We start from the raw sequence: 16,462 nt of genomic DNA, 5'->3' as shown, positions 1-16,462 counted from the left end.
AGAAAACCAAGTTTTTATCAAAACCAAACAAATGTTAGAAAGCTGACGTCATAGCCTATGGTTGCTAGTTGTATTCGAAATGTCACATCACAAGCATATTGTACCACTATAGTAGGTACCTACACTACACTACATACAAGTTAATACATTTTTACAATAGGACAATAAAATTCTGATCTTAAGGGAAAAACATAAGATTGTGAATTAATAAAAAATCATTATTGTCTATGATCTTCTTTATCACAAAGTGATAAAAAGTAGGTTTCAGAGTCTCTATTATCTAACTAGTCATAATTTTTCTACATATGCCTAAAAGCTGCTATCAAGTAACAACATAGTGAAGATAGTCCATGAAAGTTATAGCATATCACTATTAAGTCGCAAATTACCGATTATCTAAGCTTATGGTATCATAATTGTAAAATATTTTCTTAGAAACATATAAAGATGTATTCTACATGTAGCGCCATCTGTGATACCAGCTGTAATACTCAGACATCAATACTTCAATAGCAACAGGCAATATCGTTCAACATTGCACATACATATTATGATTCTCTTTATTGATATTATTAATGTTATCATTATAAATAGGTAGTTGCCAGCTTGATGGTAAGCAGCCATTAAATTGAAGATTAATTATAAACCTGAACACTCATTAAAAAAATATAAATGTTGATGGTTGACTTACCATAAACACATTTTTAAATTTACGTGATTCCAAAAGAATTAAAAGCTTTGGAATTTTTACTTGTGTAAAGTGTATTGTATTTTTGAATTAAGCTTTGATTAATTTTATTCAGACCAAAAAGTATTTACCAGTTTCTCCAGAATAGATATGTACAAAAAAAACTGTAATATTTTATAAACAGATTAAACCTACAGGTAAATGGTAATATATAGCAATTGGTTGAGTAGAGGCATCACATATGGAGTACCATTGCATAGAAACATCTTTGCCAGGGATAGATTATAAAAATTTAGCCAAAATGGCATATATTGTCTTTTCCTGCTCTAAACACAGAATTCATGTCCGTGGTTTCGAATTGTAAGAACAGTAATAACAATCGAAATCAAATGTTTTTAAATATTTAAAACCAATGATAAAGTAATAACTTATTGTAAAAAACAAGATTGTTTTCACCTTTGGACAACACGGTGTAATCTAGCATACTCTATTTTAAATACAATAGTATAACATGACATATCTTAGGTAGCTTATTTATTTAGTGTACAGTCAACTGTAAAAATATGGGTGTGCCAGCTTATTCAAAAATATGTCCCATAGTTCTTAATTCGCTTACATAAGAGCTAGGGGACATATTTTTGAGATGATTTGTGCACCCATATTTTTACAGTTGACTGTACAAGAAAGGCATAGCTGCAATTCTTTTCCATATGTCAGGCTTTGTAGTAGTCTTAAGTAGTTTCTAATATACATTGAAAGTTATTGACTATTTTGACCAGTTGGTTAAAATTTCATTTGAATGTGATAGCTCTATTATCGGAAAAAAATATCTTTCAACAAGTAAGATTGATATTTTAAGAGGATACCAATAGTCTAGTTTTGGACATCAGGTACCAATCATGCAGTGTTCATTACCATCACTAAATGTGCAAATTATCGCTAATAGAAATTACAGACATGAAATTTTTCTTGTGTTTTTGCTAAGAAAATATTGTGCATATTCTGTCACAATAACCCTCTCAAATATAGTAATGCATATCAATATTTTATGAACAACTATTTTGTAATTTGAAAACTGTATAAAGCTGAATAAATCAATAAATAGTGTATTATTTTAGTGAGAATAAATGTGACCTTTTTTCATCTTGTTATTAAAAATCAGCTCTACCTTATGGCAAAACAGTAATGAGACATTTACCTATATAAGTTAAATTTAAGTATTTTCTTTTAGACAACCATTGAGTGTCATTGAAATAATAATCTCAAGTTGCCTCAAGTCAGTTATTTACTGCAATGTAGTTCTATTTACAGGATCCGTAAGGCGTAACAATAAATTGGATTGTAACCAAACTCCTGAGTAAACGTCAAATTCCGCAACAAAATGACCAGAATCCTCTAATTATAGCCGTATGAAATGTAAATCGGTGAAAATAATAGAGCAAAATATTCTACATGTTGACGTGGCGTGACATTGTTGGGAACGTATCTATCGTTAGGCTTCCTAGTCGCATCACTTCTTTTACAAGACAATTAGCTCAAACCGACGCTAATTCTTAGCAAAAAACACTTATTTTGCAGTTTCAATTTGATTACTGTAATATAAGTATGGCGCCTCTGACATTGTTGGCCTCTCTATCTTTATTTTGGTTGTAACAATATGGCGTTTGTACTTACCCTATTATTCCTAATAAAGTCTTCTATAGCTTTCAGAGCTGAATCCGTAAGTTTCACAAACACTAGTTCCTTATTTTCTTTATAACTAGACTCTGATGATAACCCATACTGAACACCTGCTGGCAAGGCCGCCATTTCTTATTCACTATTCGCACTGTGGACCAGCTGACTCCTTTGCTAGTCGTCACGTTTCATATCATTCACACATTTTCTTAACAGTAATCACAGATTCACAACCTATTTATAATAATAATTACAACAACAAAGGGTTTTGATGTCCAAATTAACAATCTTTTTGTAACCCCATCGACTCGGCCTTTGTTGGCAGCGCTCCTCAGTCCGCAAGGCCGCACTGACTGTCATGCGCAATGGCGCATTTGACAGGAAACGCGAGCATTCACTGGCCCACAGACGATACTAGCGCCAATTTGCGGTTGGCAACAAGAAGTTTTGAAACGTAGCTAACTTCATGCCACTTATAAATTATTCAAAACTCCTATTTTCTCCTTTTTTACACCTCAAAACTATGCAGTCATTAGGGATTTGGTTACATTGTATAGGTTTCTACACCAATTAAATGTTATTTATATTGAATAGTGGGTAAAAACAGTAAATTATCATTTTGAGGTTAAGATTTACAGTTTCAACCATATTTCGTAAGCTACTTATCGTCCACTATCTTACGTCTACGTGTGTTACTAATTTTCTCCATATGTGAATGGTGTTTATCTATCATCTGTATCTATTATTTGGCTGCAGTGATTTCTTGTTGCAATATCTATCTGGTCACCTCAAACTTGTAAGTTTTAACTAATATTTATCAATACTTTGATTTCTTATTTGGGTACAAAATTTCAGCCCTAACCTTATATGTGTAATTTCAGAAAGGAGGCAGTTCAAGAAAACATGGCATCTTGGGAAGACAAGAAACTTCTCATCACGAGAAATTTGCAGGAAGTACTAGGAGATGAAAAACTTACAGAAATTATAAAGCAAAGGGATTTAAAGATCTACTGGGGCACTGCTACCACAGGTAGACCTCATGTTGCTTACTTTGTGCCGATGTCTAAGATAGCAGACTTTCTGAAGGCAGGTTGTGAAGTAACTATTCTTTTTGCTGACCTGCATGCATACTTAGACAACATGAAAGCTCCCTGGGACCTACTAGCCCTCCGCACACAGTACTATGAGGCAGCAATCAAAGCTATGCTAACTTCTATTGGTGTGCCATTAGATAAGTTAAAGTTTGTTAGGGGCACTGAATATCAGCTGAATAAGGAATACACACTCGATGTGTACCGTATGTCATCTGTCATTACTGAGCATGATGCAAAAAAAGCTGGTGCTGAAGTGGTCAAGCAAGTAGACCACCCCTTGTTAAGTGGTCTCTTGTACCCGGGACTCCAAGCATTGGACGAAGAATACTTAAAGGTAGATGCTCAGTTCGGTGGAGTTGATCAGAGAAAAATATTTACTCTGGCGGAGAAATATCTTCCTCAACTTGGATATGCAAAGAGGGTTCATCTTATGAACCCCATGGTGCCTGGTTTAACAGGGGGAAAAATGTCTGCATCTGAAGAGGATAGCAAGATTGATCTCTTGGACGATCCTGCAAATGTAAAGAAAAAGCTTAAAAAGGCCTTCTGTGAACCTGGCAATATTACAGAGAATGGAGTACTTTCCTTTACCAAGTACGTAGTCTTCCCACTGATGAAACCAGGTGAGACTTTTAAAATAAGTAGAGCAGCGGAATATGGTGGTGATGTAGAATACACTAATTTTGAGGATCTTGAAGTAGCATTTGCCAAGCAGGACATTCATCCAGGTGATCTGAAAGCTTCTGTTGAACAAGCTATTAATAGGCTTCTGGCCCCAGTTCAAAAAATATTTAAGGAGCCCAAGCTACAAGAGCTTACAAAGAAAGCCTACCCACCTCCATCAAAAGTAAAAAGCAAAGGTAATGCTGAAAGTGATGAAGTTTCACCATCGAGGCTTGATATTAGAGTTGGCCGTATTGTTGAAGTGTCTAAACATCCTGATGCTGATGCCCTATATGTTGAAAAGATTGATGTAGGTGAGGGAGAACCAAGAACCATTGTATCTGGCCTGGTTAATTTTGTGCCTATTGAGGAGATGCAAAATAGGGAAGTTGTTGTTTTATGCAACTTGAAGCCTGCCAAAATGAGGGGCGTGGAAAGTAAAGGTATGGTGCTTTGTGCTTCTGTTGATGAGCCAAAGCAAGTGGAGCCGTTGTTGCCTCCGGAAGGCAGTAAACCGGGTGACAGGATTGTTGTGGAAGGCTATGAAACTGGTGAACCAGATGAGGTACTGAACCCCAAGAAAAAGGTCTGGGAAAAGTTACAAGTTGATCTTAAGACAAATGCTAGCCTCTTAGCCACTTGGCAGGGGAATAAACTTATAAGTAAACTTAATGGCAATCCAACAACTACAAAATGTATGAAAAATGCTCCAATTAAGTAATATTTGCATAGGTATTCATTTCCATTTAAGCCCAGTCTGCTTTATTTTTGTATTTGATTAATAATGCTTATTTATTAAACAGTTTTATATTAAAATAATAAACATATTTTCTGTTTAATTTTTTTTTTGTTTTATTTTATGTACCTGTACATACAACATTGCTCTAAAGATTTTTTAAAAATATAATTACGTTAATAATTCTTTTGGAACGTAACGCAAAAATGCTAGTGTCCTAATAAGAGCACAATATTTTAAAATATTGAGGGCCTACCAACCACGAACACTGAAGTTCGTCGTGCGTGCATCTTTCTGTCACTCGAATTACGCCTTAATTGGAGTAAAAGAGAAAGATGCCCGCAATTTACGAACTTCGGTGTTTACGGTAGACCCCCCTGCTTCTATGACATTATCCCCATTAATACATGGGGCATCCCATGTACTGCTTGAAATATTTTTTCAGTGGCAGAAAGTGGCTGTGTCTTTGCCACAAAAGTAAACATTAATTTAAAAAAAAAACATAAGCCTGAAGTTAGGCACTAGTGCGCAACTTTCATTGATAGATGTCGGGTGCGTTCGGAGACCATAATATAATGACAAAATACAATAAATACATAGAACAGCAAAACTATTTTATAAATCTATTTGTTTATTATTGTAAAAATATAATTATTTTGGTCTTAGTCAAACATTAATGGAAAAGTATTTACAAACTGTAAGCTAACTGTTAGCGGAGTAGATAAAGAGTAGATGCAAATCTCTCTTTGGAATGACAATGAATTTACTAGACTATTCTAGAATATCCTGACTATAGGAGAAATGGTTAAAATAATAGTTAATTAGTCTTATCTGACACATATAAGTAATTATAAACTGTAGATGAGAGCGATATTAAACTTTAGTTGTAAAATAATTATATTAAAACGTGTTTCATAGCGTCCTCTAGTGTAAATTTTGTCAGACTTTATATTTTCGTATAGCACTTACGTACAAGATGGCGCGCATTGCAAATTGTAATACTTGCTAATGCAAAAGCTACAATTTCATCGCGATTTATTACTTAATTAGCAGGCATATTTCGGATTAAAGTATGATTGAGAAGACATCATGGATAGAGACAAGTTACTTGTTTAGCAAGGGAGCAAAGCCTCGTGCTAATACCGTACCTACCCTTGTTCACAATCGTATTATTGACGAAATAGTAGATTGTACAACAAGGGCATAAAGTGACCCATTGTTACCCGAGGCAATTTTTTGGTCTGAGCGAAGCGAAGACCAAAATAGTAGACGAGGGTAAAAATTAGTGTCCGACCGAAGGTTCGGTTTCGGTTTCGGTTTCGGCCAGTTTCGGCCAAAAAATCATGTTTCGGCTGTAGTTTCGGTTTCGGCCAAAAAACGGCCGAACCTTTCGGCGGGGCCGAAACTTACGAAATGGTACTTCGTACTATGAAACTAAACTATGTGACAAAGACCAAAAGTTGGGGAATAAGTAGGACAACAATATTATAGTAACAGCACCAGTCATGGGACATTTAAGAGGAAATTTGGAGTATTTATGATATTTCCCTTGTACATGTAAATGGTCTTCCGCTTAGCGTGTTAAAAGATGAAAGTCCTATCCGTCTGTCATGTTTTAGGCGTCTTGTATCAAAGATACTGCAATGAGTTTCCACATAATTAACAAATTAAAACTATGCTTTTTTTCTCCAGTCATGGACACCAAAGCTCCAGTAATGGGCCCCCGGTAATGGACGTGGATCCAGTAATGGGCCCCCTATAATGGACATTGCTCTATCAGTATAAAATATTGAAATGGGGAATAAGTTATGGCAAAAAAATCAATTTTTGGTATAAGCTTTTATCGGTGAATGTATTTTTCTTTCCACAGCCAATTATTATTGTATTAGATTTATCGAGACAATTCTAATATACCCAAACACAATTAGTTAGGGTTTATTGCGATAAAGTTCCCATGGCCACCTCCTGTCTCCATCATCAGATCAAGTCCATGTTATCATAATATTGCATTATCATCCGATTTGCATACTTAATTACGTACTTACACAAAATTTCAACTGAATCGGAAATCGAAAAGTGGGTCAAATTCAGCTACCAAGATTTGACCCACACTAACTAACAAGGCAAGTTAAATAAAAGTTTGGAATAACTATATTAATTTATCCTAAGTCCGAGAATACCTCCTAGTTGACATATTTCGTAACTACATTTTACTTCTGTATTGTTTAAAACATGAAATTATGGCATGGCAAGCATCATTATGTCAATTGTCCCATCATAGGAGGTATGCAGTTTTACAGCTCCTATAATGGGATTGGGCCAAATACCACTATTTTTTTACATCTGTGGAGTCACAACATAGTGTACAACATAGGTATACAACCTTATCTCATGGTAAATGCAATTAACAAAACACATTCTAGTTTTCATCAAGTATTCATTAATTAAAATTTAATAAATTAACTCACCTCTCTTAGCGAAGTTGTTAAGAATTTTTAGTGATATTTTTTTTCAGTAGCACGACAACTTTTGGGTTGACGCACATTTCTTAAAAAATAACCGAATTTAATAAAAAATCAAACATAATCAGCTCTAGGACTCTTATTTATGATAAAAATATATCCAGTGTTTATAAACTACTTTTATATACTTATTTTAGAGGAATTGTGTTTTTTTGTCCCATTACTGGTTCCGTGTCCATTATAGGGTATACTACTATAATATATACCTACATATACTGATTCATGTATAGGTATAGAAATTAATTGGTTAATTATTATTATTAATTGTATAAAACACAATTCCACTAATGAGGGCGCCACTAGACGGTCGACGCAGTCTTAAGAGGCTGTTAATACCTATAACGCGCACACTGTCTAATTGTATCGGAGTAAATGAGATAGCACTTTCGCATGTTACTGGGCCTGGGCAAAGGAATAATAAGAAAACTCATCATCTTCCTCGCGTAATCCCGGAATTTTTGCCACGGCTCATGGGAGCCTGGGGTCAAATTGACAACTAATCCCAAGAATTGGCGTAGGCACTAGCACCCAGAGAGTAAACTAGGCCTTATCGGGACTAGTCCGGCTTCCTCACGATGTTTTTCCTTCACCGAAAAGAAAATAGTAAATATCAAATGATATTTCGTATATAACTTTCGAAAAACTTATTGGTACGAGCCGGGATTTGTACCTGCGACCTTCGGATTAAAAGTCGCACGCTCTTACCGCTAGGCCACCAGCGCTCAAGGAAATATGTATCTCGCTTTTTAATACAATGGACATTGGTTGGAGTCTGTGCTCAACTACTTATCCTGAAGCCTGAAGCACGGCTTTGACTTCGCATGAAAGTTCGCCTCACTGGGGCACTTCGGACGTTTAGGCCCAGGTGAAGATCGGTAGCCGGCCTTGTGATATTGTCAACAAAAAATTCGCGCTCGCGTTTTTGTTTGACCCTGTATCTACATGTTGGCTTGACTGGTGAATGAATAGAGTTAGACCAAGAAAATTCTGCAATCATTTTGATAGCATACGCAGTGAAACTAGTGCAAATGTTATTTATACGTCATAATTTCATAGAAGTTTTGACGTTTAAAATAAAATAATCGTTGCAGAATTATCTTGGTCTAACTCTAGTAATCTTCTTAAAAAACTGCTTAAGTAACATCAATTTCAAGGACATTGGGTGTTGACAGCCCCATAATATGTGTGTAAAACCGGTTTTATGACATTTTTTCAACGATTTTAACAAGTCTACAAAAGGTTCGGTTTCGGTTTCGGTTTCGGCCGAAACTAGAGCCAAAGCCGAACATTCGGTTTCGGTTTCGGTTTCGGCAAAAAAACATGTTTCGGTCGGACACTAGTAAAAATGGACATTGTACTCTGCTTTTCACTTCGTTTGCGAGGAAAATATACAAAAAATCAAATATTTTAGGTTATTTTAACGTATTTATTCAAGACTAAAGAAAATTGTTCTTGGGCCGGTCGGAGGCGCGGGGCACGCCGATCGGGAGAGCGCTGGTCGGGGGCGCGCCGGCAGGGCTGGCAGTTTGTATGGCAGAATTTGGACTTTATTGCTAAGTCAATAAGGGTCGTAATAGACGATTTTACTTTATACTCTAGAGCATAAAATGCGATTTTATGTCGTCTACGCACGACATAAACGTGCACTTTTTGAGCATGAGAAGTGAAAACAAATTTGTTATTAATTAGTATCCATAGTGCACCTAGGCCGGTAGTACTATTAGTTATTCTGTGCCTAGGCATAAAGTTGTTATATACCAATCAAATTTTCCGCGTAATTAGTACGACTGTGATGTAGGGTACCGATATTGAAGCTAGTGTCCGACCGAAGGTTCGGTTTCGGTTTCGGCCAGTTTCGGCCAAAAAAACATGTTTCGGCTGTAGTTTCGGTTTCGGCCAAAAAACGGCCGAACCTTTCGGCCGGGCCGAAACTTACGAAATGGTACTTCGTACTATGAAACTAAACATGTGACAAAGATCAAAAGTTGGGGAACAAGTAGGACAACAATATACTGATTTATGTATACATAAATTAATTGGTTTATTATAAAACACAATTCCCGTAATCAAGGCGCCACTGGACGGGCGACGCAGTTTTAATGTGTATAACTAGTGGAGTGGCCAAGTTGAAGCATAGCAACTTTCGTAGGATTAAAAAGGGTTATACGGACAAGTGGTATTGTTGGAATCAGCATGGTCTACTGATTATCAAAATGCATGTTGTCGTTTCATAAATTGGTGGAATGAGTTTATATGACGTCATAAAGTCAGCAGTACAAAGTTGTAAACTTTTTTCTTTTAAACATACCATGTGGGGTACCAAATGCAAGGGCTTAGTGAGTAGGTTACAAATATATAACATAGTCTAACATGTTCATCACTTGGTCTAACAAATTATTAGAAAACTTTCAAAAAAATTTACAATCCAGAGTTGAATTTGAACTGCTTGAATTTGAATTTTATACAAACTTACTGTGAATATTCTCTATACTATGTCTAAAAATAATTAACCAAATATATCCAAAAATAAGAAAAGTACATTAAGTTGAATAACCACCACCGCTCACAATCTCTCTGCTTAGCCTTAAGGTTGACTGGTAGAGAATGCCTTATGGCATTAAGTCCGCCTTTTGTACTATAAGGTTTTTCTTTTGTGCAATAAAGATTAAATAAATAAATAAATAACAGTATAAACTGATACAGTAGACTACTAAATACTATTTTTTTTACTGAAAACATACCATGTGGGGTATGAAAAGAAAGGGCTTTGTCAGCTGATTACAAATATATTTAAACGCCCAAGGAAGGAAGAAGGACTTTAGAGCGTTGAGAGGGTTTTAAGGCACGAGCGGTGAACACACGTTGCTGTCAAATGAAACATAACATTTCATCAGCATCACACCAAAATATTACAAAGTGTATCCAAATTATTGCTCTTATAAATGTATCGTCGCAATAATTCGTCGAGGGAGAAGGCGAGTTGAATCAATAGCGAACCATTAAGTGATATATATTATAGTCTCGTAGACTGCAGTTAGGGGTTTAAATGAGGTTAATCTAATTTTGGTAAATCATTTTTGCCATTTTGGTTACGGAACCCTAATCGTGACTCGCTCTGTGTGTCTGTCTGTCTTTGAGTTGGGCCGCCTAGAACTCACGTCACATTAACGGAAATAATAATACGAAATAAATAAAATCTTCAGGATTAAAAAATATAAATATAATTATTCAAATTGTTCGGTTTTTTTTCTACAGGACACAACAGTGCGCATTACTTTTCAAATAAATGTGATGATAGATTTCATCATGTTAAATTGATGATCGACAAACAATTGAAAAAAATAACTAACAAAGTACATAAGAAAGAATAGATAGATAAGATATACGATATACGGCGCTTAGTAAGGGTCATTATTAAGCGTGCGGACCACGGATAAACTTTGGGTCAGCCATTTTATTTGTATTAATTGCGACTAAATATAATCTACCGAATGTAGGCCGTGCATGCATTATGATGCTGGGCTTAACAATGAATGCACGGATAAAATTAGATATTCAATAACAAGAAGGGGGTCGGAGGTTCGCCATTTTGAATTTTCGGCCTGACGAGGGGGAGCGCGCATGCGTATAGCGGCGCCCGCACCCTGACTAGGGCCGGGACCTCAGCAAGTGTGATGTCAAAAAACACGTTATTCTTTCCCCTCATTCCAGTAACCCAGTACGTCTTAATAAAAGGGATTATTCATAAATGCTGGCTTCCCTTTTAAACGAACTACATTTACACGTTTATATGCAGTCGCGTTCGGTGCAGTGACTGTGATACGCCTATCCGGATAAGCTTTTGATAGCAGTGATAAAAATTGCATATACTTTCTTTCATTCACAGCTAGTGCGGATATTTGCGGTTATTTCTAGTATACGTACGATAAAACTATGTAATGAACCATTCAGACTATGTGATATCTAGATGTGATAATGTGGGTGTTGTGATAGTGTCATTGAGCGGGCACACCGGCGACCTAAGCACAATGGGATGACCGGAAATACGGATTCATGGAAAAGGTTTGGCGTCGAGTTGGTCTCCATTCCTCCCGCAAGAAGAGGGATGGAAGCGGAACGAGCCAGGAAGTGACGTCATCCGCTCCACCTGAGGCCGAGTATCAGAACATACATACGCTGAGAACAGCTGATTTGATAAGACAAAGACAGGGGGACGAGAAGTCGACGCTGCGTTCTTCTTACATTATAAGGAACGGGGATAATTTTATTCTTGTGGAGAGAAGGCGTAGGCGGCGCCGCAGAAGTGGTACCAGGGCTTCATCGGGCAGCAGGCACCATACGCCCCCGGTGGAGGAGACTCGCGAGACACGCACGGAGCAGAAGCGACGGCCTCCGGCTCGGCTGAAGATCTTTGGTATTCAATGGCCATTGCATTCTAGTGACTCCAGGTGGGTAAAGTGGTGATAGTCTCTAATACATCTAATAGGTATGTTTACCTTATTGCGGACTAGACTGTATCAAAGAATGACATTAATTTGAGTGTAGGTACCTATCCCAAAACAAACTGATGGTTTGAAGATATTGAAGAATCTTGGATTTCAAACTTTTGAATAATCAAATTGTTAGGACTTGATAAAACAAAAGGACTTAATATAGAGTAATTATAAACCGGTGCTACTAATATAATAAATGCGAAAGTAACTTTGTCTGTCTGTTACCTGCTGCTGAAAGCGCTGAACCGAATTAGATATTTGGTATGAACATACTTAGTTTGACTCTCTGGCCTCGTAGACGAAGTCGCGGACGGAATAATAAAAATGCCTGCTAAAAACGTGTCTAAACACGTAAAAATAATTTAAATGCTTAACGGTTATGGGTGGATCAATTATTTCTTGTTGTTTCTGTGTCCCGTTAACTAACTAAAGGGACAATAAAGCAAAGTTTGTTAGAAAAACTTCTACTAACATAACATGCGTGGTAGACTCTAGCCATTATGGAAGATCTAGTCAGCCTTATATTAAAACTCCCACAAAAAATGCACGAGGTAATTTAAATGCCGTAAAATCCGAGTGATCCGATAGATACGCCTAAATAATAGTTATTTGTTTTACAAGGAGGCAAAGTTGTTGTTTAACCGCTCGTGCTTATATTGATACCCGAGCAAGCGAAAGATTCCAAAATTGAACCACGAGCGTAGCGAGTGGTTCGAAAAATGGAATCTTGAGCGTTGTGAGGGTTTCAAAGCACGAGGGTTAAACAAAATTTGCCCCTGAGTGAAACACAAAAATTTTCACCACACCAACCATGTAAAATATCAAACAAAATCAAACCCAACCAAATCCAAATGAATGTTATGAAATATTTATCATCCAAAATCATCATTTAAAAGTAAATTCTACCAGCAAACATAACAAAACAACTCAGAATTTGCATTTGATTACTTTGCCTCACATGTGAATAAAATGCAACTTTGCTATCAGTTTTTGAAGTGCAAAGTAAGCCTTTCCAAGCTGGTGTGGTGAAAAGATACTTAATCCTATAACTTTGGTCCGGCGTTATCCCTACAAGAATATAAACTAGGTTTACTGCTATACCGACGACACGTAGACCGTATTTCTCGCTCGATCTGCGGACTTTAATAACTAAATATACATATTACATGAGCAGGAACGGAGACTAGTGCCCACTTCTAGTGTTTCATGTTTAATTCAGCGTTTTGCGAGGTCTCTTTTCTGCGCGGTTCAATGAACGCGAATGAAATGCCTAGACATGGGCAAGCGGTGTTCTTTTTTGAAGTTCCCTTTGTTTGCAACCTACTGTTATAGACCTGCCTATAGGCTTAATAAGGCCCCAGGACTTACATCCGGAGTTTTATTTTTAACGACATTGACTATTATTCCTGCAGAATCTTCAAATCAAGCTACAAAACAAAGTAAATACTTAGGTAGAGTCAGACCGTGAAAAGTCTGCAGCGATTTTGATAGCCCACGCAGTGCAAGTGTCATTTTAAACGTCAAACTTCTATGAAATTAGGGTTTCTGGTTTCTCGGCCATTTTAATTTCTCGAGGCACGGGAATTCTCGACCAGGATTTCTCGAGTTTCTCGAGTATCTCGAGAAATTTTGAAAGGTGTAAAAACTCCATGATATATTTTTTTTCGCTATGTTACAAATCAAATGCATACAAATCGTAGGTGAGATCAAAATCAAACATATGATAAGTTTTTAGTTACCATAAATTGCACTTAATAATTAAAAATTCATCAACAAAAAAACGAAAATTATAGGTGCAGACGTGCCCGCCGGCGATGTGATATTCTGTAGTGCATTTCTTTAGGTATTTAACAAAATGTAAACAAACCAATTTAACTCGATGTGACAAACTTGTAGAAGTTTTACTACGTAATATTAATACTTACTCGACATAACAATGAAGCTGCTAAAAGTGTGATATATATTTTGCTAATAGGAATATATCGGGATAATTTGATTTATCATTAGTAATTTAGTTTTGAAATATTTGTTATTACATGGTCCTATAATTTGTTTTTTTAGAAAGAAGATACGTGATCTCGACGTGTCTTTTTATTGAAAAACACTTTTAAAAATTTATCACGGCAAATATGTAACAATTAACTAATCATGTACGATCATTTGCATTATTTTGCTTCCATAAGTAATAGTTACCATTTTTTAAGGCGTTTTTCTATAAAAAGACACGTCATGAATGTCATGAATAGTCATGATAGATATAAAGTTTCAAAACATGAAAATCGATTCAAGCCAGAACGAACGACGAACGGGGACGGATCAAGGCATTTTTTTATTTGTTTGGTTAACTACCTAATAAATGGTTTAAGTACCTGGAAATGTAAAAAATCATTGTTTACTTTAACCCACCCAAAGAAATACCCTATAGACACATCACGTGTTATGTACGCGTGTTTTCTTTTTACTTATCCGAAGAGATTTATTTCTCGAGTTCTCGAGGCATTGAGTTTTTTTTCCCGTCTCGACTTAGGGCGAATTTCTCGAGATTTCCCGCCTCGAGAATTCTCGAGCAGAAACTCTATATGAAATTAGTACGTATAAATAACACTTACACGGCGTGGGCTATTAAATCCGCTGCAGACTTTTCTTGGTGCGACTCTAGTCTGCAAGTGTAAACCTTGCGTCATTTACAAAACCGGAAAAATCAACATGTTACCTAGCGTTGTTCCGGCTTTTTGCTACGGCTCATGAGAGCCTGGGGCCGATTGGCAACTATTTCCAAGAATTGGCGTAGGCCGAATGTTTTTACGAAAGGGACTATCATCTGACCTTCCAACCAAGAGGGAAAACTAGGCCTTGTTGGGATTAGTTAGCCCGAATTCCTCACGATGGTTTCCTTCACCGAAAACGACTGGCAAATATCAAATGAAATTTCGAAGAACATAAGTTCTGAAATACTCATTGTTAGGTACGAGCCGGGGTTTGAACCCGCGACCTCCGAAATGAAAGTCGCACGTTGTAACCGCTACGCCATCACGCTAGATGGAGTTGTTCCGTGCAGTAAAATCCTGACCCGCGCTAACGAGATTTTTCTTGGGAAAATTACCCCAGACCGGACTACAGATATTCAGCCAACAATAAATGTGACCTCGAGATTCCTCTTTAATACCTATAGAGGACACGCAGTCATATCATTTAGAAATACCAATAAATACATATTAAGTAAAGAAGGAACGACTCAAGGAGATCCACTGGCAATGCAAATGTACGCGATTGGAATATTACCTCTAATAAAAACATGCAAAAACAAGAATAAATACATTCGACTCTGCATGCTTAGGCAAATTTGATGAAATACTAAAATGGTTTAAGCTGCTAATGAAAGAAGGACCCAGATATGGCTACTACCCTGAGCCTACAAAGAGCTATCTAATAGTCAAAGAAGGCCTTACAGATATTGCCAAACAAAAATTCGATAAATTGGGAATCAAAATTGTAAAAGCACATCAATTTTTAGGAAGTTTTATTGGAGACATAAGCGATAAAACCGACTATATACGACAAAAAACAAAAAATTGGATTGATTGCATCCTTAGAATAACAAAAGCTTGTGAAAAATATCCTCAAGCTGTACATACCGCATTAACTAAATCACTACAATGCGAGTGGCAATACCTACAAAGAGTGACTACTGGAACAGACGAAGACTACAATAACCTAAAGAACGCAATCAAGACTCATTTAACACCCTCCATACTAGGCAGAGAAATAACATCTATAGAACATGAACTCTTTGCTCTTCCAGCGAGGCTCGGAGGCCTTGCAATTAATGATCCCACAAAGCAAGCTAAAACCTCACATGCAATATCATTAAATGCCAACAAAATACTAATAGATGCAATTCGAACCGGCGATGAAATTAACATAGAAGACCATCAAAAACATGTATATGAAACTTTAAAAGAAGAAAGAAAAAAACGAGAAAATAATGAACAACACGAATTAGAATCAATCATGGATAAGCTAACAATAAAAACAAAGAATTGCATCCAAAGGGTAATTAACAAAAAATCATCACAGTGGCTAACAGTACTACCGACCAAAGCTGATGATACCGACATAACAGCAACGCAGTTTCGTGACGGCCTCGCGATCAGATACGGGCATGAACCTTCTAGCCTGCCACTAACCTGCGATGGCTGTGGTGAAAATAACTTCAACCTAAACCATGCACTTAATTGCAAGAAGGGAGGGCTCATAAAAAGAGGCCACGACCAACACAGAGACGATATCAAAAGTTGGGCTGAACCAGCATGGGGTTCGGCTACTACTGAGCCAATAATGCGAGACGCAACCTTAGATCAACCAGGGCTAATAAGCGACTTACTACTGGAAAGTGTATGGGAGCCAGCGAGGAAGGCGTTCTTTGACGTTCGCATTGTAAATGCCGACGCCGCCTCGTATGGTCTACTCACATGGCCCACGATTGCCCAAATACACGCTCGCGAAAAACATCGCAAATACGACCTGGCTGCAGAAGATCTCAGAGCCTCATTCACTCCTCTTGTGGTCTCCTGTGATGGCGCTGTTGG

At 37.0% G+C, this 16,462-nt stretch overlaps 3 protein-coding genes and 1 long non-coding RNA gene across 5 annotated transcripts in view; 3 read left to right on the top strand and 1 right to left on the bottom strand.

Moving 5' to 3' along the window:
- LOC134798692 (RNA polymerase II elongation factor Ell) overlaps window positions 1–2,696 on the bottom strand; it is an 80,497-nt gene extending 77,801 nt beyond the window's left edge. Inside the window, exon 1 of one of the 2 annotated variants that reach the window (XM_063771070.1) lies at window positions 2,363–2,696. In XM_063771070.1, coding sequence (XP_063627140.1) covers window positions 2,363–2,497 — 135 coding nt within the window. In that variant the 5' untranslated portion in view covers window positions 2,498–2,696. The remainder of the gene's footprint in view (window positions 1–2,362) is intronic. The other variant, XM_063771071.1, reaches the window with a different exon arrangement.
- Window positions 1–4,960, top strand: part of LOC134798702 (tyrosine--tRNA ligase, cytoplasmic) — a 109,595-nt gene extending 104,635 nt beyond the window's left edge. Inside the window, exon 2 of the mRNA XM_063771087.1 lies at window positions 3,264–4,960. Coding sequence (XP_063627157.1) covers window positions 3,269–4,843 — 1,575 coding nt within the window. The 5' untranslated portion in view covers window positions 3,264–3,268 and the 3' untranslated portion in view covers window positions 4,844–4,960. The remainder of the gene's footprint in view (window positions 1–3,263) is intronic.
- Window positions 1–16,462, top strand: part of LOC134798741 (uncharacterized) — a 477,103-nt gene that overhangs the window by 150,905 nt on the left and 309,736 nt on the right. The gene's annotated exons all lie outside the window — the stretch shown is intronic.
- LOC134798685 (uncharacterized) overlaps window positions 10,974–16,462 on the top strand; it is a 222,647-nt gene continuing 217,158 nt past the window's right edge. Inside the window, exon 1 of the mRNA XM_063771055.1 lies at window positions 10,974–11,828. Within this exon, the coding sequence (XP_063627125.1) occupies window positions 11,434–11,828 (395 nt within the window). The 5' untranslated portion in view covers window positions 10,974–11,433. The remainder of the gene's footprint in view (window positions 11,829–16,462) is intronic.

The sequence above is a fragment of the Cydia splendana genome, chromosome 17 (assembly GCF_910591565.1).
Source record: "Cydia splendana chromosome 17, ilCydSple1.2, whole genome shotgun sequence".
NCBI lineage: Eukaryota > Metazoa > Arthropoda > Insecta > Lepidoptera > Tortricidae > Cydia > Cydia splendana.
The sequence above is the reverse complement of the archived record's forward strand: the minus strand, read 5'-3'. Positions and strand labels throughout refer to the sequence as shown.